This window comes from Malaclemys terrapin, chromosome 1, assembly GCF_027887155.1.
Source record: "Malaclemys terrapin pileata isolate rMalTer1 chromosome 1, rMalTer1.hap1, whole genome shotgun sequence".
Taxonomy (NCBI): Eukaryota; Metazoa; Chordata; order Testudines; family Emydidae; genus Malaclemys; species Malaclemys terrapin.
Window position 1 is genome coordinate 343,478,359 of NC_071505.1, and position 21,723 is coordinate 343,500,081.

The 21,723-nt window shown below is 44.6% G+C and overlaps 1 protein-coding gene across 1 annotated transcript in view; it reads left to right on the forward strand.

The window, feature by feature from the left end:
* Window positions 1–929: 929 nt before the first annotated feature.
* LOC128842975 (disintegrin and metalloproteinase domain-containing protein 20-like) overlaps window positions 930–21,723 on the forward strand; it is a 189,397-nt gene continuing 168,603 nt past the window's right edge. Inside the window, exons 1-4 of the mRNA XM_054039427.1 lie at window positions 930–972; window positions 3,680–3,762; window positions 6,193–6,257; window positions 15,732–15,810. Of these exons, the coding sequence (XP_053895402.1) occupies window positions 930–972; window positions 3,680–3,762; window positions 6,193–6,257; window positions 15,732–15,810 (270 nt within the window). The remainder of the gene's footprint in view (window positions 973–3,679; window positions 3,763–6,192; window positions 6,258–15,731; window positions 15,811–21,723) is intronic.

Consider the following 21,723-nt stretch of genomic DNA (forward strand, 5'->3'; position numbering starts at 1 on the left):
AGTGAGTTGCACTAAGGGAAGAGTTGGGGAATGAAGCCAGGAGGAAGCAGGCAGCCGCTGGGGAGATGTTTCTCAGGGTTGGTGTTCACCTGGTGCTGGTGAGGACTCAGTGGGGATGGGGACACCCTCCCAAGGGATGTGTGGGCTCTGTGCTGCTGCTGAGGGCTCTGCTCCTCCCCCTTAGTCCACATGGAGAAGGGGATCAGGGCCAGCAGATGGCAGAGAAGGAGCATAGCCCTGCAGGGGTGTATGGGGGCACTGAATAGGGAGGAAGGAGCAAAGCTTGTCAAGTGGAGCAGGCCATGAAGGGAAGTTCAGGAGATGCAGGAGAGGTGCTAGAGTTAAAAGAGGGGATAGAGGGGAAAGGAAAGAGAGGGGAACACGGTTGACTGAGGGAGATTCACGTGGGAGCCAATCAGGGAGGGAGTAATGGGGAGGTGCTAGACCTGCAGAGCAGGGATTTGTTGAGGGAGTGAGGCAAATGGGACGTGGCAAACAGCAGGTTCAGGGGTGGGAGCTGGGTGTTGGGGCTAGGAAAGGGAGGGATAGGATTGGGTGATAGTTGGGGCTGGGTCTGAGGCAGTTGGAGCGGGGGCAGGGCTGGGGCTGAGGCAGTTGGAGGGAAGCAGAGCTGGCACTAGGGCAGTTTAGCAGAGGAGGTGGGGCTGGGCTGGCACTGAGGCAATAGGAGCAGAGGGGGCTGGGCCTGAGGCAGTTGGGCTGGAGTGGAGCTGGCACTAGGGCAGTTGGAGGGCGGGGGGCTGACCCTGAGGCAGTTGGAGGGAGGGGAGGGGAGGGGAGGAGAGGGGACGTGGGTCTGAGGCAGTTGAAGCAGGGCTGGCACTAGGGCAGTTGAGCCGAGGGGGCGGGAGACACTGTCTCTGCTCTTGCTGCAGGTGCTTGGCCGGTGTCTGTGAGGAGCCGCAGGGATGGGGCGGCAGGTTTGGGCCCTGCTCCTGCTCCTCAGCCCAGGTGAGACGGGCAGTGAGTCTGGTGGAGATGCCAGAGCGGGTAGATATTTGGGGTCATGCTTGCAAAGCAAAGGCCAAGCAGGGAAGTGGGGAGCCAGGAGTCAGAGCAGGGCTGTGAGGGAAAACAGCCAGAACAGGAGGAGGAGCAAGACTGAGCCACAATGTGGACAATAGGGGCTTGAGGGAAGGGGGAATATGGGGTCTTGGGGGCAGCAGGGAGCACTGGGCACCATATCAAGGGGTGGGGGATTTGTGAAGCTAGAGCAGGGCCCAGAGAGGGACGATTCAGGATCTGCTGAGAGCAAGTCAGGGCCCGGAACCAGGCAGGAGGCAAAAAGGGGCTGTGGGCCTGAGGGTTCATGGAGGCAAACTGGGAAGGGGGGCAAAGAGAATCTCTTGGGGGCAGGAGGAAAGGGAGCATGGATAACCAAGGGGAAAAGGGAGGGGTTAGAGCCAGGGCGAGGGGCTGTGAAGTGTTTGGATCCTGGAGCAGGGTGGCCCTGAGCACCAGCTGGAAAGGGGCGAGTGCTGTAGCAGGGATGGGGCTGGGTGGGAAGTGGCTGATGTGACTTCTCTTGAGGCTGGTGTGTGTGTGGAACTGCTAAGGCTTCCTCCTGTGGGTTGCAGGGTCGGGCTGGTGCTGGGACTTTGCTCCTGCCCCAGATTAATAGGGAGGAGGAAGTGGTGTCTCTCAGGGGAGGGGGGAAGACACCATGGTGTCACATGGGGAAGGATAGAGGGGCCAATTCATTGAGGCTGGAGGAGGGATGGGGGAGGGGCCTTCCAGGTGGGATTCAAATGGAGGCACTGCAGGGAATGAGGAATGAGTCTCACTGACTTTTTTGGGAGGAAGAGAAGGATTTTTATGGGGGTAGGGGCAGAACAGGGTGGGGAGCAAGGGAAAGGTGTGGAGTAGGGAGTTTGGTGTCATGGCTGTGGTCAAGAGGTAGTGTGGGGGTAGGGCAGGGCCACAGAAGGCTCGATTGGTGCTTGAACAGGGAAGGTGGTGTGGGCCCCTCAGAAGTTTAGTGTTCTGGGGGGGAGCAAAGGTGTGTTGGTTGTGAGGGAAATAGGCATGCTGAGGATGTTTGGGAGCAGTCCAAGGGGTTCAGGGTAGCTGAGCATGGAGTGGTGCTCCCTAAAGGAAGTTTTCAGGAGCTGTTGTGAGTGGGGAGCAGTGCCAGCTGAGGGTAGTTTGTAGGGGATTGAATCAGGGGCACAGAGTGAGACTTGACTAGGTGAATTTGGGAGGAAAATAGGGAGGGGATGTGGGGTTTGCTGAAGGCTTTATTTGGGGTATGGAGCAATGAGGCAGAGTAAGTTCCTCTGAGGGGTGGTTTGGGATACACAGTAAGGAGTACAGTTTGCTGAAAGGGGATGTTGCGGTGACTGCAGGGAGACATGGAGCAGGATCTGCCAATGAGGCTTTGAGAGGCACTGAGGAGTGTGGAATAAATCCTGCTCAGGGGCCCAGGTGTACTGGCACAGGGAGCGGGGTAGTGGTGCCTACCAAGATTAAAACAAAAGTGTTCATGGATAGGGTCTGTGTAGGGCAGGCACGTGGAGTGAGAGTCCCTGGGAGAGGCAAATTTTTGGAGCAGTGGAGCAGGGCCTGCAGACTGGGCAGAACCTGGGGTGGCAAGGTTGGAGAAAAGAGAAGAAAGAGAAAAAGAGAGACTTGCTTAACTGGGGACAGATTAGGTAGTGGACCTTATTAAGAAGAGCTTTGATGTGGGAGCAGTTTGGGCAGTGGATCAGTGACCTGAGTCAGCTGATGAAAGCTTGGGCAGATGGCGAAGGCAGGAGAGGAGTGCAGTCTGGTGAAGATGATGTGAGAGTGGTGCAGCAGGAAAGGGTTTGTGACTGTGAAAAAGGGAATAGCCCTAGAAGGGATATTTATGAGTAATGAAACAGGAAGAAGGAAACTGGTCTTGCCCAGTAGAGTTTCGGAGTGCCTGACAAAAGAGAGGTCTACTTGATGGGGGTCTAGTTGGGAGTGCAGAATATGGATAGGGAGAATATGGCTGAATAAGGAGGTAGTTTGACGCTGAGTAAGTGGGGTAAACGTTCTTCTGAGGAGAGATTTGCAGTGGATGGAGTGTGGCATACTGAGTGTGGTTTGCAATCGTAGGTGATGAAGTGGTGTCCACTGTGATTGAAGGGGCAGAGAATAGGGCTTATTGAAGAGTACAGTGCAGCAGTGGGGCTATGGGGCTTGCCATGGTTGAGAGTTGTGAGATGCAGAGGAGGGATAGAGGAGCAGGGCTTAATGTGGGGTGTATTAGAAGAATGAAGCTGGCTGTGATGGGGTAAGATGGACCAGGGAGGGTGTAGTCTGGTAGAGGGGGTAAGTGTTTGCTTGGAAGAGAGAACCTATTGATGGGGGAATACAGTGAGGTTGATCGGAAAATCAGGAGGATGGAAGGGGCCTGATGGAGAAATTGGCTTGGGTTTGGGTGGGAAAGAGAACCAAAGGAGTAGTAATGTTACTGTGTTCTCTCTGTGTCTAAGCTTATTAAATGATTTACAAATATTATTGAATTGAGACGCAGACTTCATCGCTATCCCTGGAATTGTTCCTCCTTCGCACATTGTACAGGGTGACTTCTGTATAAAATGATTTGCAGTGTCAGAATCCAGAAGCACGTATCCAAATAACTGTAAACTTATATTCTGTTTAACTTATTTGAAACTATTTCTCTTTCTAGGCTTTTCTGAGACTTTAAAATTATCTTATTCTGAAGTAATAGTTCCAAGAAAGCTGGAACCAAGAGATGGAATAGACACCAAGGTAGCACTGCTTTCTAAGAAAATTGGAATTGCTATGTTGACTCAGACTAATGATCCCTGAATCCACTCTTTGGTAACTGCCAGTATCAGATGCTTAAGTGGGAGGTGTAACCAACTCTATAATAAAGTATGTAGGGCAGAAAGTTTCTTCCTTATCCTGAGCAATTAGTGGCTTGGTTCTCCTCTGAAGCACAAGGGTTGATAATCCTTAATATAGTCTCTGCTTACATGTGTACCTGCACTTGACATTTTTATGAGTGGAACGCAGTGTGCATTAATAACATTTATAATGTTAAAGTAAAACATATACTATATTATTCATTGCAAGGAGCTAAGGAATTCAGAAGGTACTTATATGGCTCCCATTAACAAGGGATATAAGCATTACACAATGTTTAAAATGTTTATCCTCACAACACTCCCGTAAAGTAGGGAAGTACCTCTGTGAATTGGCAACCCCCAATTTTAAAGAATAGTCATGCCATCATAAGGCTATTCTCGTCTGTAACTTCTGGTAGGGGGAATAGCCCATTTATGTGGGCTAGTATAAAACCCCTGAGAAATAGTTCTGGCATGCTGATTTATTGGTAATCTGTCTTGAATTCCTCCTAGAGTACTAGGATTGGAAGTTCATGCTGTACGTTCTTTGAAGGGGAATTTTGCTTGGTATGTGAGGTATAGAATTTGACCTATGTTGTCATAGTTTAGGGATTCTTAATATATCTTTTCCTACTGGAAATATTCTACGAGACTTTTCTGAGCAACAAATGGTATAATAAGAATCTAGAAGAATGAAAGTTTTATGACGCAAATGTTAACCAAGTGAGGGAAGTACTGAGTGAAACATTCTCCCTGTAACCCTGTAAATTAAAACAGACAAAAAAACAACAATGAACTGAGCACTGTAAACTGAATTTCAACCTTCTGTGCCCATGTTTGACTCCTGGGGAATAACGCCATCCTAATTTTCGAACTGAAATTGTAACTTTGTGCTGTGGCTAAATGCCACAATATAGCCCTTATGATAAAACTACAATCCATAGTCTGTGACTAAGACAGTGACTTAGGGCCAGAGATTTGAAAGTATTTGGGTGCCTAAATATTCAGATGGGAACCTAAATACCTTTCAAAAGACTTTGGGCTACGGGCCAGATTTTTAAATGCACAAAACCTAAAGAATGCCTGTATCATGGAATACCATAAGGAAGTATGGTGTTTTCTTTATGGAAATCAGCTTTCCCTGACAGCTAGTCCTGAGAATGGACTGGCATGTGTGAAAAGCAACAGAGGGTCCTGTGGCACCTTTGAGACTAACAGAAGTACTGGGAGCATAAGCTTTCGTGGGTAAGAACCTCACTTCTTCAGATGCAAGACTTACCCCTCTGATACTTGGCATGTGTGGGATTCATGCTCTGCGCTTCATATACTAACAATGAGGTTGAGACGCTTTTTTTGTGGAGCACACATGGTATGCAAGAATAAATCACAATAGCCACTGAAAAGGTGTTATCCTACAGAGTAATGTGCAGTTCTGAGCAGCCGTAAAGATGAGGCTGCTGTCAAATTAAGACAGTAAGAGCGTCAAACTCTATTCAAATTGATTCTATCCATTATTCCAAAACGTTATTTGAGACTGCATAGTAGTGCTGTGGCAATGGTGTTCAGTGTCAACTGTTAGGCTCTGTGTTCGCTAAGGGCATTTTCTAAATGTTTCCCATTTTTGCTGACACTGATTGAGCTACACCAATTTTAGCAATGCTGGGGAGCCTCATGTAAACAGGATCCCCATACTGCTAATGTATCAGAGGGGTAGCCGTGTTAATCTGGATCTGTAAAAAGCAACAGAGAGTCCTGTGGCACCTTTAAGACTAACAGATGTATTGGAGCATAAGCTTTCATGGGTGAATACCCACTTGAATGCCTGCATCCGACGAAGTGGGCATTCACCCACGAAAGCTTATGCTCCAATACATCTATTAGTCTTAAAGGTGCCACAGGACTCTATATTGCTAATGGTGATCTAGCTGGACCAGTATTGAATCATAGAATATCAGAGTTGGAAGGGACCTCAAGAGGTCATCTAGTCCAACCCCCTGCTCAAAGCAGGACCAATTCACAGCTAAATCATCCCAGCCAGGGCTTTGTCAAGCCGGGCCTTAAAAACCTCCAAGGAAGGAGACTCCACCACCTCCCTAGGTAACGCATTCCAGTGTTTCACCACCCTCCTAGTGAAATTGGCAACTTTGGGAAATAGTTAGCAAACTTCGTTGCTGTAGCGAGGCCTTACATGAAAGGAGAAGAAAATCTTCTCTGAACACAATCTGAGGAAATGTATGAATACAATTTTTATAAAATGGAATACAGTATAGGGATTGATTAGTCAGAGTTTTAGAATACTATTGAATTCTACTTTTTTATTTGAATGTTCCAGGAGAAGGTGTCTTATCTAATTAAAGTAGAAGGAAATTTCCATATTGTTCACCTACTACAGAAGAAGTAAGTGACTGTTTTCTTCCAAACTTTTCATCTGCTCTTTTTTTAGAGAAATAGGTGTACATGGGGCTTTACAATCAAGTATGAAGACAAAAGCTCCTGGCCCCAGAAGCTGTCAATCTAGATATGGAGAAATAACAGAAGTGGTAAAAAAGTAGAAGATGGGATGCAAGGAAAACTGCTTTTATAGAGGCCATTAGTTAGACCAGTAATAATTAGGAAGGGACAAGCATCTCCATACTTTAAAATTAAAGCTACTTTTCATTATAAAGTTGATTTTTACATGCTTTCTAACTTTGCCAAGAGCAAACCAATTCACATGAAACTCTACACCCATGTAACCTTATGCAATGGAAGGATATTTCAGAAAGGCTTGAGATACACTAGACAATATATGTTAACTAAATGAGAACTCAGAACAGTAGTCTCTTCTTGGAGATGGGCTCTGCATATCAGCAGCAATGAGATTTGTGCCTCCCTGTGCTGCTGACTTTTGGCAATCTTCTTGAAAAGAGAACAGGAGTACTTGTGGCACCTTAGAGACTAACAAATTTATTAGAGCATAAGCTTTCGTGGGCTACTGCCCACTTCTTCGGATGCATATACAGTGGAACATATATTGAGGGGATATATATACACACATACAGAGAGCATGAACTGGTGGGAGTTGTCTTACCAACTCTGAGAGGCCAATTAAGCAAGAGAAAAAAATTTTTTGAAGTGATAATCAAGCTAGCCCAGTACAGAAAGTTTGATAAGAAGTGTGAGAATACTTACAAGGGGAGATAGATTCAATGTTTGTAATGGCTCAGCCATTCCCAGTCCTTATTCAATCCTGAGTTGATTGTATCTAGTTTGCTTATCAATTCCAGCTCAGCAGTCTCTCGTTGGAGACTGTTTTTGAAGTTTTTCTGTTGTAAGATAGCCACCCGCAGGTCTGTCATTGAATGGCCAGACAGGTTAAAGTGTTCTCCCACTGGTTTTTGAGTATTATGATTCCTGATGTCAGATTTGTGTGCATTAATTCTTTTGCTTAGAGACTGTCCGGTTTGGCCAATGTACATGGCAGAGGGGCATTGCTGGCACATGATGGCATATATCACATTGGTAGATGTGCAGGTGAACGAGCCCCTGATGGTATGGCTGATGTGATTAGGTCCTATGATGATGTCACTTGAATAGATATGTGGACAGAGTTGGCATCGGGCTTTGTTACAAGGATAGGTTCCTGGGTCAGTGTTTTTGTTCAGTGATGTGTTGTTGCTGGTGAGTATTTGCTTTAGGTTTTGGGGTTGTCTGTAAGCGAGGACAGGTCTGTCTCCCAAGATCTGAGAGAGTAAAGGATCATCTTTCAGGATAGGTTGTAGATCTCTGATGATGCGCTGGAGAGGTTTTAGTTGGGGGCTGAAGGTGACAGCTAGTGGTGTTTTGTTATTTTCTTTGTTGGGCCTGTCTTGTAGGAGGTGACTTCTGGGTACTCATCTGGCTCTGTCAATCTGTTTCTTGAAAAGAGGTGTCCATGGAGACCACACAATAACTACATCCCAGAGCTACCATTCAGAACTAACATTAGTAAATGTCATACAGTCCCATATTGCACTGGCTTCTTTTTGGCATGTAACTGCAGGTATTGGAGATCCACATTCTATTAATTTGTATCTGAAATCTCCTGTCGGCTGATTCAAGTTACTACAGTTTTAGAAAATGTAGATAGCTCTTGCACTGTTTCTCAGTTTAAATTCCTAGACCAACTGAGACTTCAGTTCCTGGCTCATTTCTGATGAGTAGAGCCCTGCACAGATACAAAATTTACATCCGCGGATGCAGCTAACCGCAGATATAAAGAATCAGAGGGGTGGCCAGGTTAGTATGGATCTCTAAAAAGCAACAGAAGGTCCTGTGGCACCTTTAAGACTAACAGATGTATTGGAGCATAAGCTTTCGTGGGTGAATGCCCACTTCGTCAGACACATGTAATGGAAATTTCCAGAGGCAGGTATAAATATGCAGGCAAGAATCAGTATGGAGATAATGAGATTAGTTCAATCAGGGAGGGTGAGGTCCTCTGCTAGAAGTTGAGGTGTGAACACCAAGGGAGGAGAAACTGCTTCTGTAGTTGGATAGCCATTCACAGTCTTTGAAGCTCAGCAGTTTCTCTTTGGAGTCGGGTGCTGAAGTTTTTTTGCTGTAAGATGGCTACCTTTACATCTGCTATTGTGTGGCCAGGGAGGTTGAAGTGTTCTCCTACAGGTTTTTGTATATTGCCATTCCTAATATCTGACTTGTGTCCATTTATCCTCTTACATAGTGATTGTCCAGTTTGGCCAATGTACATAGCAGAGGGGCATTGCTGGCACATGATGGCATATATAACATTGGTGGACATGCAGGTGAATGAACCAGTGATGTTGTAGCTAATCTGGTTAGGTTCTGTGATGGTGTTGCTGGTGTAGATATGTGGGCAGAGTTGGCATCGAGGTTTGTTGCATGGATTGGTTCCTGAGTTAGAGTTGTTATGGTGCGGTGTGTGGTTGCTGGTCAAAATATGCTTAAGGTTGGCGGGTTGTCTGTGGACAAGGATTGGCCTGCCTCCCAAGGCCTGTGAAGCGAGGGATCATTGTCCAGGATGGGTTGTAGATCACTGATGATGCGTTGGAGAGGTTTAAGCTGAGGACTGTAGGTGATGGCCAGTGGAGTTCTGTTGGTTTCTTTCTTGGGCTTGTCTTGTAGCAGGAGGCTTCTGGGTACATGTCTGGCTCTGTTGATTTGTTTCCTTATTTCCTTGTGTGGGTATCATAGTTTTGAGAATGCTTGGTGAAGATCTTGTAGGTGTTGATCTGTGTCTGAGGGGTTGGAGCAAATGCGGTTGTACCTCAGCGCTTGGCTGTAGACGATGGATCGTGTGGTGTGTCCGGGGTGGAAGCTGGAGGCATGAAGGTAGACGTAGCGGTCGGTGGGTTTTCGGTATAGGGTGGTGTTAACATGACCATCGCTTATTTGTACTGTGGTGTCTAGGAAGTGGACCTCCCGTGTAGATTGGTCGAGGCTGAGGTTGATGGTGGGGTGGAAGCTGTTGAAATCTAAATATAAAGAAGATATCCATGGAGCTGCAGGACTCTAGCGACAATGAGTGAGACCAGCAGGACCATGGCCAGTGACCGGCGAAAGCAGCAGCATATCAGGCCACTGCTCCCAGGAGCCAGTTCCCAAACCGGGCAGTTTCATCAGCATGGCTGTGCCGCCCCCAGCCCTGCCCACTGGGGTGGGACCAGACTCACTGGCAGTTGTCCCTGGTCACGCTAGTGCATGCAAACTGCTCACACAGTCCCTGACAGGAATCACACATGACTGCGTGGATCGGACTCCTATCTGGGAGCGTGCGAGCTGCTTCACACACTAATGTGACAAGGGACAGCTGCCAGTGAGCCTGGTGACCGCCCCACTGGGCAAAACTGGGGATGACACAGCAGCACTGGAGGAGCTGGGTGCTGGCTCTGACAAATGGCAGCCCGACATGCTTCTTTCACCGCTGCAGTTCCTGGCCCCATCGCTGGCCATGGCCCTGATGGTCTTGCTTGTTGTCACTAGAGCCCTGCAGCTCCACAGATATCTGCTTTATATCCATGGATATCTGCATCACAGATATAAATTTTGTATCCGCGCAGGGCTACTGATGAGACCCTAAAGATCCAATCGGAGAGACCGGGTTTAAAGAACATGTCATATCATTTCATTCACCTCTGTCTTGCCAGAGTTGGATCTATGTACTTGCTGCCTGATATGCATCAGGGATGTTCATTCTATAGTGTGTGGTTCTTTTTGCTGGGCATTTACACCCTGGGCACAAAAGAACAGATACACTCAGCTCCAATCTTGTCTAATTACAGACCTTAGATAGAGCTCTTCAGATTCCTCCTCTTATCAGTCCCCTTTCCTGTGCAAGGAAAGTGTAGGGCATCATCTGCTTTGAAACCCCCTGTTGTATTAGTTTGGATGGAATATATGGGCCCAAAAATCACCATGATCCAGTCACTGTGCAGTGTTAAACAAGGTTTTGTGTTTGGTATACCGAAACCCAGCCTGCTTAGTGCCATGGCACAAAGGCCATTAAAAAGCCATTTAACATTTTTAATAAAGATACCGCAAAAGAAGGAAAAACAGATAAAGCATTTGAAATGTAAAGTATTAAGAAAGGCTTAATATGTCTCTGAAGCCCTGTCTATATTACGGGTTACTTTAACTAATTCCTGAACCCCAAGGTGAGGGTTTACATCTACTTTGATCTATGACCTCAGCCCCCAAGATCAACTACAGTAGAGAGGTAATCAATAGAAGGGGAAACCCATGGTGCACAACAGACTACATAAAATGCTCTTTAGGTAATACAGTGCACTCCTTTTATAAGAATCACATCCGTCCCGGATTATTTGATTCCTATAAGTACTTGATTCTTACAAGTGTTGTCAGATCACATTGGAGCGGCGAACAGCAGAGGCTAACAGAGGGAGTTTTCCGAGAGGAGGTACGCTAAGTGCTGCATTAGGGGGGCTGTGTTGGTGAGTATCTGAGTGTCTGTTGCGGGGACAGTTTGTCAGTTTGACCATGTGCTTGCTTTATTGTTTGAAAAGTGTGAATTGGGAGTGCTTTGTTCCAGGTGGGTCTTGAGTGGGCCTGACTGTTATAAAAAGGCAGTCAGCAGCGAACAGGCTGAGCGGCAAACAGCGGAGGCTAACAGAGGGTGTTTGCCTGGGATCTGTCCGAGAGGAGGTACGCTAAGTGCTGCAGATGTTTGACTGTGTGTGTGTGTGTGTGTGTTCTTTTTGCACGCTCCATTGACTCTGGACAAATAGCCCATACAGCAGGCTCCAATCAAACTGCCCAATAAGACCACAAGACTTGGTTTAGTAGTGAAGGCGCCCGGCCAAGTTTATTGTTGACAAAGTACGGTAATAGCACCTGGCAGACTCTATGAGGATACTAAGATATGTATGTCCATGACAATGGACACAGCTCAGTCAGTGGTGGGACTTCCCACTGCCCCCTAGGTTGAACGAAGGGTTAAAGCGAGGTATTCCAACATTTATAGACTGAGATAAACAATCTGGGATAAACAGCTTATATATCATTTTACGTGTTTCATGAGACGTATTTGTTACCTCCTCCTGTATTTTCCCCCTGATGTTTCAGACAAAATATGACTATTCATCACTTTTGTCAAACCATTTTATTGTGTGCCAGGTTAGGGTGTTCTTGTGCTGGACTGCTGGAATGTGTTTACATATTCAGTGTGTTTTACCAATGCAATACTGGTGCCGAGTTCATGTACCGGACACTGGCTTGCAGGCAAGCATCTGCTTTTGACAGGGCCTGACTCTTGCTCATAGCATAACTTTTGCTGACTTTGGTTCAGGCCTCAGGCCTTGCACCAGGCCCATGCTTCAGGCTCCTTCTTTCTACTACATTTCCCCGCATGTTGTCTTTTTATGTGGAGGATGTTTACCCATAATGCATGGACTGAAGATGAGCCAGTGGGCTAAACAATGTTATTGGGTCACCTTACTTTACCATCCACACATTCATACTCTATCTGTCCCTTGGTCTGCCACATCTTTCCCTTGGTCTATCCCTTAGTTTGAGTACATGTTAGTATAGGAATGATTTTGTTGAAGTGGTTTTGATCCCTGTATGGTCTGATTCTTACATCAGTGATTCTTTTAAATGGGATGCACTGTAGTTACTTTTATTGACAAACGAATAACAATCTACCCATTGCAGTCTGGTAAAGGAGAGAGACAACAATATGGAATATCTAGCATTTCTATTACTCATTCCACCCTTTGCAAAGAAACCCAAAATGTCAGTCAACATTTTTCCTTATTTGAACTTCGACACAACATTACTTTTGCGGTACCCCGTTTTTCATAGGGTAACTCATTAGTGCCCCTTGTACTCATTAGCATGTATGTGACCCTATCACCATAGTAATATGTGGTTACCGTAAAAAAGTCTCTAATATTTCATCGTGGCTACCAATGGTCATTTGGCATCTACTGTTCTTTCATAGACATTATTATCCAGATTCAGTAATTATTTTCAAATCATCAGCATATCATGAACATAATAAACCTGCTGAGCTTGTCTCTATTAAGTTACTTGTGCTAACTTATCCTAAGGCCTATTTTTTTAGTTTTATATCCTAAATATACCTGATAATGCTTAACTCTGGCTGCATCTCATTCCTTTTAGCTGTAAAGAGCCTTTAGAAGGCGGTGAAAAAACATATTTGACAATTTCGTAAATGGTAATGCCTTTTTTTTTTAATTTTTGGAAACAGAAGATAGTTGAGATGTGCTGGAGCTGTTATTGCTTTTGCTATTGAAGTTTGATTCCATTTACTAGAAAAAAAGACAAACACAAAAGGAGAAATAAAAAATCAGCAAAGATGAAAAATGAAGTTTCTGTCTCCATTGTTGACTCTAATTTGCAAACTTTCTGCTGGAAAAACTCAGACATAGCACAGGGTCTGAGGCACCACCTCGAGACCTAGCAAACTTGTAACAGCATTGGGCTGTTTAAGGGTACAGATGCCCCCCGATTTACGCAATCGTTCTGTTCTGGAAAGCCTTGCGTAACTCGAATTTTGTGTAAGTCGGAAACGTATACCCATACGTTATGCAAAAATTTCCACAATTCAAAAATCCTATTTCTGGTTTATGGAACTTTTTCCGTAAGTGCAAATTTGTGTAAGTCGGATCTTGCGTAACCTGGAGAGTGTCTGTATTGTGTTTAGCTGACCTTGTGATCACAGGCTTGCAACAGTGTTGCAGAATATAGTTTTTGCCTGCTAAGCCATACTCTTATTAAAGGAAGGAAAAAGGGGATGTATAAGAAAAAAAATAATTTGGGGAAGTTAAAGGACACTTACTCGTGGGAGAGGGGGGGAGAAACAAAGTCTTACTACCCAGATGGGGTTTGTAATTTAGTTAGAGTCAGTGGAGGTGGCAATGTCATCTGGATCCCTCTCTCTGGCCCATTCTAGTCAGGACATCTCTTGGGATTAAAAGAAAGAAGGCCTGGTGTCTCAAGGGATAGTAGGAGTGGCCGCCATGATGGTGAATTTCACTCCTTCCCTTTTTCTCAACTTTAAGTCAGCCATTGTCACAATACCTCCCCCACCCAAAGTCTCTTCTTTTATAAACCTGAAAAAGAAGGATGGGTGGAATAGCCCATCTCCTCATTATTTTGTCCACCAATTAGACATAATTTCTGACACACCGATTTTGATTTATTAATTTCTGGTTCCACACTTTTTTTGTTTACCAAGGAATCTTAACACAGTCTTTGAGTTATATCTGTGGGCCTTCTTGTTTAGACCAGAGGTTCTCAAACTGGGGGGCAGGCCCCCTTTGGGGGGCATAGAATGTATTGTCAGGGAGCACGAAAAGCTTTAGAGGGAGGAAGTACTGTGCACATATTACCCACAGCAAGAATAACTAGCAAAGTTGATTCCTCCAGACATATTAGGTCCTCAAATGGCTCTGTGCATTTTGCAAAATTTCTGTTAGGCTTTCATAATATTATAGAAAGGAACTGACATCTGTACATTAATATGTGTCCTATGACACAGTGTACACGTTTAATTGCAAGCATGGATCACAATTGCAGTTTTGCTTTTGCTCTTATTACAATGGATTGTTGGATTATTCATGTAACAGGAAAAAAAACCTCAAGTGAAAAACAAAGAAGCCAAAACAGAATCAACTGAAGCATCACCATCGCATATATCAGTATATATACTTGTGTGGTGGGGGGGAGGTGGCGTATACTACTAGAAACACAAAGAAGAGGGAGCACGATCAAATACGTTTGAGAACGACTGATTTAGACTAATTCAGTCTTTCTGTGTTCCTTTTTTGATCAACATTTATTGCTATTGGTTATTGTGATACTTTATAATCTTTTCCTCATTTTTTGCAGTTGACCTCATAATTGGGGTAAATTTGTAGGCCCAATTATCACAACACCTTTGCAGGGGAGAAACAGAAGCCTTTGGTATATTTGTCTAGCTCCAAATTGGTGGATCATCGTGTGTCCAGCTTTGGCGCCACATTGGAACCGAAGAGGCTGGATTTGTCTTTTGCATCTGTCAGTGCCAAGGGCTTCAAATTTGCCTGCTGTAAGGCAGGAGTTGCCAAGTGAAGATGTGATGGTCCTTCCGTGCTGGAGATGTTGTCAGCACTAGAAAGGCTTCAAATAAACATGCTCCTTAAAGTGCCACATTTCTCTCAGATCCAGCATTTGTGGACAAATTAGTACCCTGACACACCTCTCTATGTTGCCATTTTTTAAATGTCTACAATAATACAGAACTGTCGAATGAGGTATTCATGTGTTTAATTTGGTAATGTGTGAGTGATGCCTAGTAGATAAGGCACTGAATTTGGATTCTATTCCTCTCTACCACTGGTCTATTGGGCAAGCTTGGATAAGTCACTTCATCATCTTGGGCATTAGTTTCCCCATGTCTAAAATAGACATAATGGTATCTCTGCATCAGATAAACTTGAAAACTTGAATTGAGTGTTTCTTCACAACCAGGAGAACTAGGACTATTTTTGTAATTAAGGCATAGATTCTGGAGCACAGCTTTGTGGCAAGAAGCAAATTCTGCAGCAAATTCACTTCTGCAGAATGCATCGGGTCTTGACTGTAGATTCACAGAATACCATTTAGGTGGCTAAATAAAGGTATTTAGCCACTGAAATCCCACTGACTTCAGTGAGAGCTAGAAACCTAAATACCTTTGAGGAGCTGGGCCTTAGTCCATATGTAATCAACAGTTCACATGTATCAAGACTGCAAGCAGCAACTGTTGTAATTTTTGGATCTGTTTTTTAAGAATAAGCTATGAATAGACAATTCACCAAAGTACCTTTATTTCCCAAAGGCTGATCAGCTTCTTACCAAAGGAAGTACATCCTGTTTGCTGTACTGAATGTCACTATGATAATGCTTCCCTAAGACTATAAGCAGTGGCCTGTTACATATAGTAGAGCTACAAGGAGGACTCACCACATCATCCAGGTGGTCTTTGCTGTCCAATAGGCCCGCTGAGCTGAAGCTTGATGCTCAAATCCCTCTTTTTGTATTCTATGCCAAAGTGCCAGTTGCACATGTTTGTGTCAGCTGGTGTTTTCCTTGTCTCAGACACATCCTCATGCAACAGTTGCAGGTTTCCTCTCAATGCAGTTTTAACTAGCTTGAACTATTTTACGGTTTTAGCTGACAGAAAAATAACCCCTTCCATTCTTATAAAAACAACATTAATTTGCCTAACAGCAGAGTTAATTATAACCAATTTTACCTAACGACTGCCTACCATATATTTATATCAAGCGCCACCTTGCATTATCTATATTGCTTCAGCAGGATCCTCTGCTTTTGAATTTCTAATTTTTAAAAATCTTTTATTTTCAGAATGTTCATAGCCCCAGATTTCCCAGTTTTTACTTACAATGAGAAGGGAGACTTGATAACAGATTATCCATATATACAGGTAAGCATGAGACATGTATCTTAGAGAGTACAATAGTGAGTAAAATTAAATTGCCATGCTCTAAAGACTGGATGGATGAAGGTTGTCAGTTTTGATAACAAATTCCTGGATCTTCAACTGACTTTTAATTTGAGGGACTTTTCTGTGTAGTGAGACAAGCATATCCTGGGCTGAAAGCTGATGAATTTAACTTTAGGTATGGTTAATAAACCCCTGATTAATAACCTCTCCTTAGATCTTAGTTCCTTCTGAACAGCTGACACATCCGGCAGTTGAGTTCCTCCACTGATTGAAGGCCACTTGCTAGTTGTGGTACTTCTTACCAGGTGATGCCAGAGCATTCAATATTCTCTGTCACTGTCTTCTGCCAGTTCTTTCATGGCCTTCTTTGCTTACACATTTCATGGCTAATCACCCTGAGGTAAAATACTAATTTTTTTAAATTCATTAACCAAATTCTAACTGAAAGGGGGGACAACCTGAAGAAAATGGGCTGTCAAACTGCTGAAAGTTGCAAAGATTTTAAAAAATAGTTGGCCATTCCTACTCTTTTTTCTCATTTCCTCCTTTCCTTGTTAAAAGTGAGCAGGGCTCATCTTCTCTGAATAGCTGCAAAATATTTTTGCTTTAAAATCAAATTGCTAGAGAGCGGTGGTAATATTCTGCCAAGTATACAAGGAACGTAGAGGCAAATGAATAGTTACTGGAGGGTCAATAGTCTTGCTGACCTGTAGAAGGAAGTAGATTGGGAGAGTATGATGATGGGAAGGGCCCAGTTCTTTTCCCACTGAAGGAAATGTCTGAACTCCCATTGACTTCACTAGGAGAAGGATTGTGCCTGAAGGAAGGAAATCGAACAGAGATTAAAAAAAAAAAAAAAAAAACACTTCTAGCAGTTTGAAAGTCTCATTCTCTTTAGTTTATTGTATTTATTCCTTCTTTTGTTGCCCTTTAACATCAACTGAAGGGAGTGAGAAGTGGAGGAGGTCAAAATTGTTGCTAGTCATCATCTTAATTTCACCATTCAGGAGCGAATCAGAAGAGAGATCACAGTAGCCAGATGAGCTAGAAAGATATGATTGACATTCTTAGCTCGCCCTTGCACATGCATTGTTGGTAGATGGGCATTATGGAACATGGTGCCCCAATAAACCCCTTTCCAGTGCGTATATAGTTAAGCTGACTCTTCCTCCATCTTGAGATATGCTTTTTCCATCCCAGTATAAATAGAATATCAGGGTTGGATGGGACCTCAAGAGGTCATCTAGTCCAACCCCCTCTTCAAAGCAGGACCAATCCCCAGACAGATTTTTAACCCAGTTCCCTAAATGGCCCCCTCAAGGATTGATCTCACAACCCTGGGTTTAGTAGGCCAATGCGCAAACCACTAAGCTATCCCTCCCCCCTGCAAAATACTGTCAGACATGAAGCAGGTGCAGCAAAGGAGGCAATGCAATTCACTAGACTGGAACTGAGGTCTGGGTTCACTTCCCAACTTTATCTCTGACCAGTTGTGTGGCACTGGGAAAGTCACTTTACATCTTGTCCCACTGATTTGTCTGTCTTGTCTATGTAGAATGTAAGCTCTTCAGAGCAGGGACTTTCTCTTACTATGGGCTTGTCTACACTTCAAACACTACAGTGGCACAACTGCAGTGCTGTACCTGTGTTGCTGCAGGGCTTCAATGTAGTCACTAGCTACACTGACCTGAGGGATTCTTCCATCTGCATAGGTAATCCACCTCCCCAAGAGGTGACAGCTAGGTTAATAAAAGAATTCTTCCGTCGACCTACTGCTGTCTACACTGGGGGTTAGGTTGGCTTACATGCCGCTCAGTGGTGTGGATTTTTTACAGCCCTGAGCAGCACATCTAATTTCACCTATTTTTTTAGTATAGACCAGGCCTATATGTTTTCATAGTGTTGCTCTGTTAATTTTGATGGAATAAATATGCCCAGAGAGTCAAAAGTGTTACTGTGAGTCCATCACTGTACAGTGTTCAAGAGGGCATACAGAATACAATACAGAGATCTTGGGCTGCTTAGTGCCATAGCAAACACACCATTAAAATTTTTGTCCACCTTTTATTAAAGATATAGAAAAAGAAGCAAAAAAGAGTTGAAGCATTTGCAATGTAAAGTATTAATTAAGGTTTTTGTGTTAAAAAATATCCCTTATTTCTTTTCCCTTTAGCTATAGAGAGTTTTTAGAAAATCCTCACCCCCATCTGACAGTTTGTTAGGTGATATTAAAGATACTGATATATGTCCTTTTTTGTTGTGGGAAAGAGAAACAGTTGAGATGGGATGGAACTGCTGTTGGTTAAAGTCTAATCCTGCTTCCTTTAGGACAAAAAATGAGAAGCACACACAAAGGAGGAGAGAAAACAATGGTAGAAATGCAGCTTCTGTCTCTGGTGCTGACTTTTACTTGCAACGTCATTGCTGGAGAAACACAGGCACAGCACATATTCTTATAAGACACTCCTATACCTAGCAGGAGGTTTAGGGCATTGTTTTTCATTACCTTTCTGGTCACAGGCTTACAGCTGTGTTACAAAATACAGTCACGGCCAGCTAAGCCAAACTGTTATTGAACAAAAGGCAAAAGGAGAGAGTTTGGAAAGAGAAGAAATGAGGTGGGGAAGGAAAAGGATGAATATTGGGGGAAGGGGCATGACAGACTTACAGTCCAGGTGGTGGTCAGAATTAGCCAGATTCGGTGGAGGTGGTGATATTGGTGTCTTTCTTTGTCTGTCATCTAGTCTGGTCAGGCTCTCATGAGGAGAATGGTGAATGTCCAACAGTGTTATGGTGGATCCTGGGGCCCCAGGAGACTGTGTGGGTGGCAGCCATGACGATGAAGCTTGTTCCTCCCAGTCCTCCTGTCTTCCAGTCAGCAGATACATCTCTGAAATCATGATTTCTCCCCAAAGTTTCTTTGTTTTTAAGGATCCCAAAAGGCAGTGATATCTAGAATGGCCCATGCTCTCATTTTGGTCACTAATTAGACCTAATTTGCAACACACCCGTTTAGGACCACTGATTTCTTGCCCCATGCTACTTTTGTTTACCAGACATTATTTCAGCACAGTCCTTGAGTTACATCACTAGGCTTTTTTGTTTGGATTAATTCAGCTTTTTTGCTTCCCTTTTGTATCTTTCCCCATTAACATTTGTTACAGGTGATTAGAACATTTAAGCCTCTGCTGCTCTGGATTCCCCTCAGAACAGTCCTAATAGGTATCGAAGAGAGGATGCTTGCTAGGCTCTATGACAGAATGGTAGCACAGATGAGATCTACATGTTAATCTGTGAAGTTTTTTTAAGTTTTTTTTTTTTTAGCCTGGAGTGGAAAAGACTGTACTTGGAGGAGAGATTGTTGGAGCTGGTATCCAGGTATCAGAGAGAGCTGATAGAAATGGATCAACAGAAGCTTGTTGACCAGATCAAACATAGCTGGCTCAAAGAGGAGAAGAGAGTCAGGTCATGCCCATGGGATCAAAGAACAAGGACATATAACCTTAACAGCAGCTAAAAGGCAATCAGGTGGGAATAGAATGAATCCCATCGCTCTGCCTCTACCCTGAGTCAATATGGACACCAAAGGATGTTCTGGGATTCTGCTTGTGGAAATATGGGAGGTTATTTCATTTGACGTGTTAATCTGCATAATGATGTAATAGGATTGTAAACAGAGTCAGGATGAGCTCTACCCTGACATCTGGTGGTGAATTATGGCGAGTGTGGAAAAGAACTCCAGGGGCTGATCTTGTTTGCATAGGCACACCCACTCGCCTGGCATGAAACAACAGCAACTGAAAGTGGTTACTTTGGCTGGTGTGGGATCCCCAGTTTTCTCTGTTATTGGGGCAGGAAGAATAAAGTTTTGTTACCCTGATTCTGTGAATCAAGGCCAGTGGAACTGTTGTATAACAGAAGGACTGAGTGAGTCCTTCACCATTACCTAAGTAGCACTTGCTTGACAAGGGGCATGGGTTACAAAACCCAGTGAATTGAGAGAGGATGGGGACAGGTATTTGTACCTGATGGTATGGGCCCTCTCTGAAGGTTTGAAACACCAATTGTACTACTGCCTCTCTCCATAGTTGAATGTCAGAGCAAATTTTGATTCCATTAGGAGTCTAGTTACAGGCTGCTGAGCTGAATTCCCTTTGGGCCAATGGTGCACTGGGGCTCCCCTACTATGAGCTGACATTGCTAAGAGCTGAAATCACAAAAGAGCTAAAGTTATTAAGAGCTGAGATCACGGAGTGCTGTGTTAACTAGTGGGGGAGCCTGAAGCTATATTGCTAAGCAGCTGGTGGAGCAATTTGTAGGGATGACTGGAGGAGCAGCGAGTGGTGCGGAGCCTTGTGGGGCTGGTTGGAGCGGCCCAAGGAACGGCTGAGCGGAGCTGTTTGCGGAGACGGCTGGAGCTGCTCACAGGTCGGTGAGCGGAGTGGAGCAGCTTGTAGAGCGGAGCAGTTTGTGGGACAGCAGGAAGTGGACTGGCTCGTGGTGAAGGCTGTGGCGGAACCCCACGAAGAGATAGCCAGCCGGCCTCGGATCACGTAAGGTGCCCCATAACACCCTGCATGCCTCCCCCCTTTTTACTCTGGGCTGCACTGACCAGGGACAGAGACTTTGGGGTCTGTTGGACTTTGGGTGGTTGCTGGACCCAAGAGACTTTGGGGGTGTTGGACTTTGGGGACTCTGGGTGATTTTTGGGTTGCTGGATTCAAGAACCAAAGGGAAAGGACACAGCCCAATTTGCTGGGGTGGGTTTTTGCTCATGATTTGTGTTATGAATCCTGTTTGTGGTGTTTTTCCAATTTAATGCTGATGTCATTTACCTCATGTTATTAAACATTTTCTGTTACACTCAGACTCCGTGCTTGCGAGAGGGGAAGTATTGTCTCTTAGAGACACCCAGGGGGTGGTATGTAATTGTCCCAGGTCACTGGGTGGGGGCTTGAGCCAGTTTTGCATTGCGTTATTGAAACGGAACCCCTAGATACAAAACCCGGCCCTTGTTGCTGCCAACCTAGATGGGCAGAAGGGTTACAAGATTAATCTCTGAAGTTTCAGGTGCAAACCATCAAGGCCAGAATCAGAGGTTCAGGGGAAAGATCTCTGTCTATCCTCACCTGGGAAACTAAGTCAATGCTGAGTGTGTCTGTGGCCCAGATTTCAGCTGAGAGCAGCAAGATACTGGTACAGCTAGGAGATGGTCTGGGCCAGACCTCCGCTGGGAGCAGGGAAGATTATGGCACAGCTGACAGATGTTATGATTCATAACTTCTCAGGAAAAGGGAAATTCAGGCACAGACAAAAGGTGCCATGTGTCAGAGTTCCCCTAGATTGAATGAAACAGAGAGCAGTAAAGAGTGTTGCCAAAATTACAATATCACCAGAGGGTGGGAAAAGCTCCAAAGGGGTGTGAAACAACCACTGGAAGAGTGTAGATGGAAAGGAGGTAGAAAAATTATCTTTAATCTATGCCTTCAGGTTATTTGGTCATGATGTAATTAAACTTGAGGGAGATGGAGGAAGAAACACACCTCACCTCTCCCCAGGCGGGGTGAAGAAGGGAATTCTACCTCTTCCAAGGACAGCGACCACTCCTCTCTCAGAAGGAGACCCAAGGCTCTTGGGACCACCTCAACCTATCAGAAATACCAGGGTGACGAGCATAATGGGGGGACCGCTAACTTTGCAGTTAGTTTCCCCTTCTCTGGGATAATGATGGAGGAGATTTATACGATGTAGGTAGGAACCTACCTATGATGTTTTCATGAAATTGTATTTTGGTACGATCATTGGAATTGTTTAATGGCTGAATGCATGTTTTAAGTTTGAATTAATAAGTAGTAACAGAAGATGCACTGTCTGAAGCTGGGGTGCCAAAAT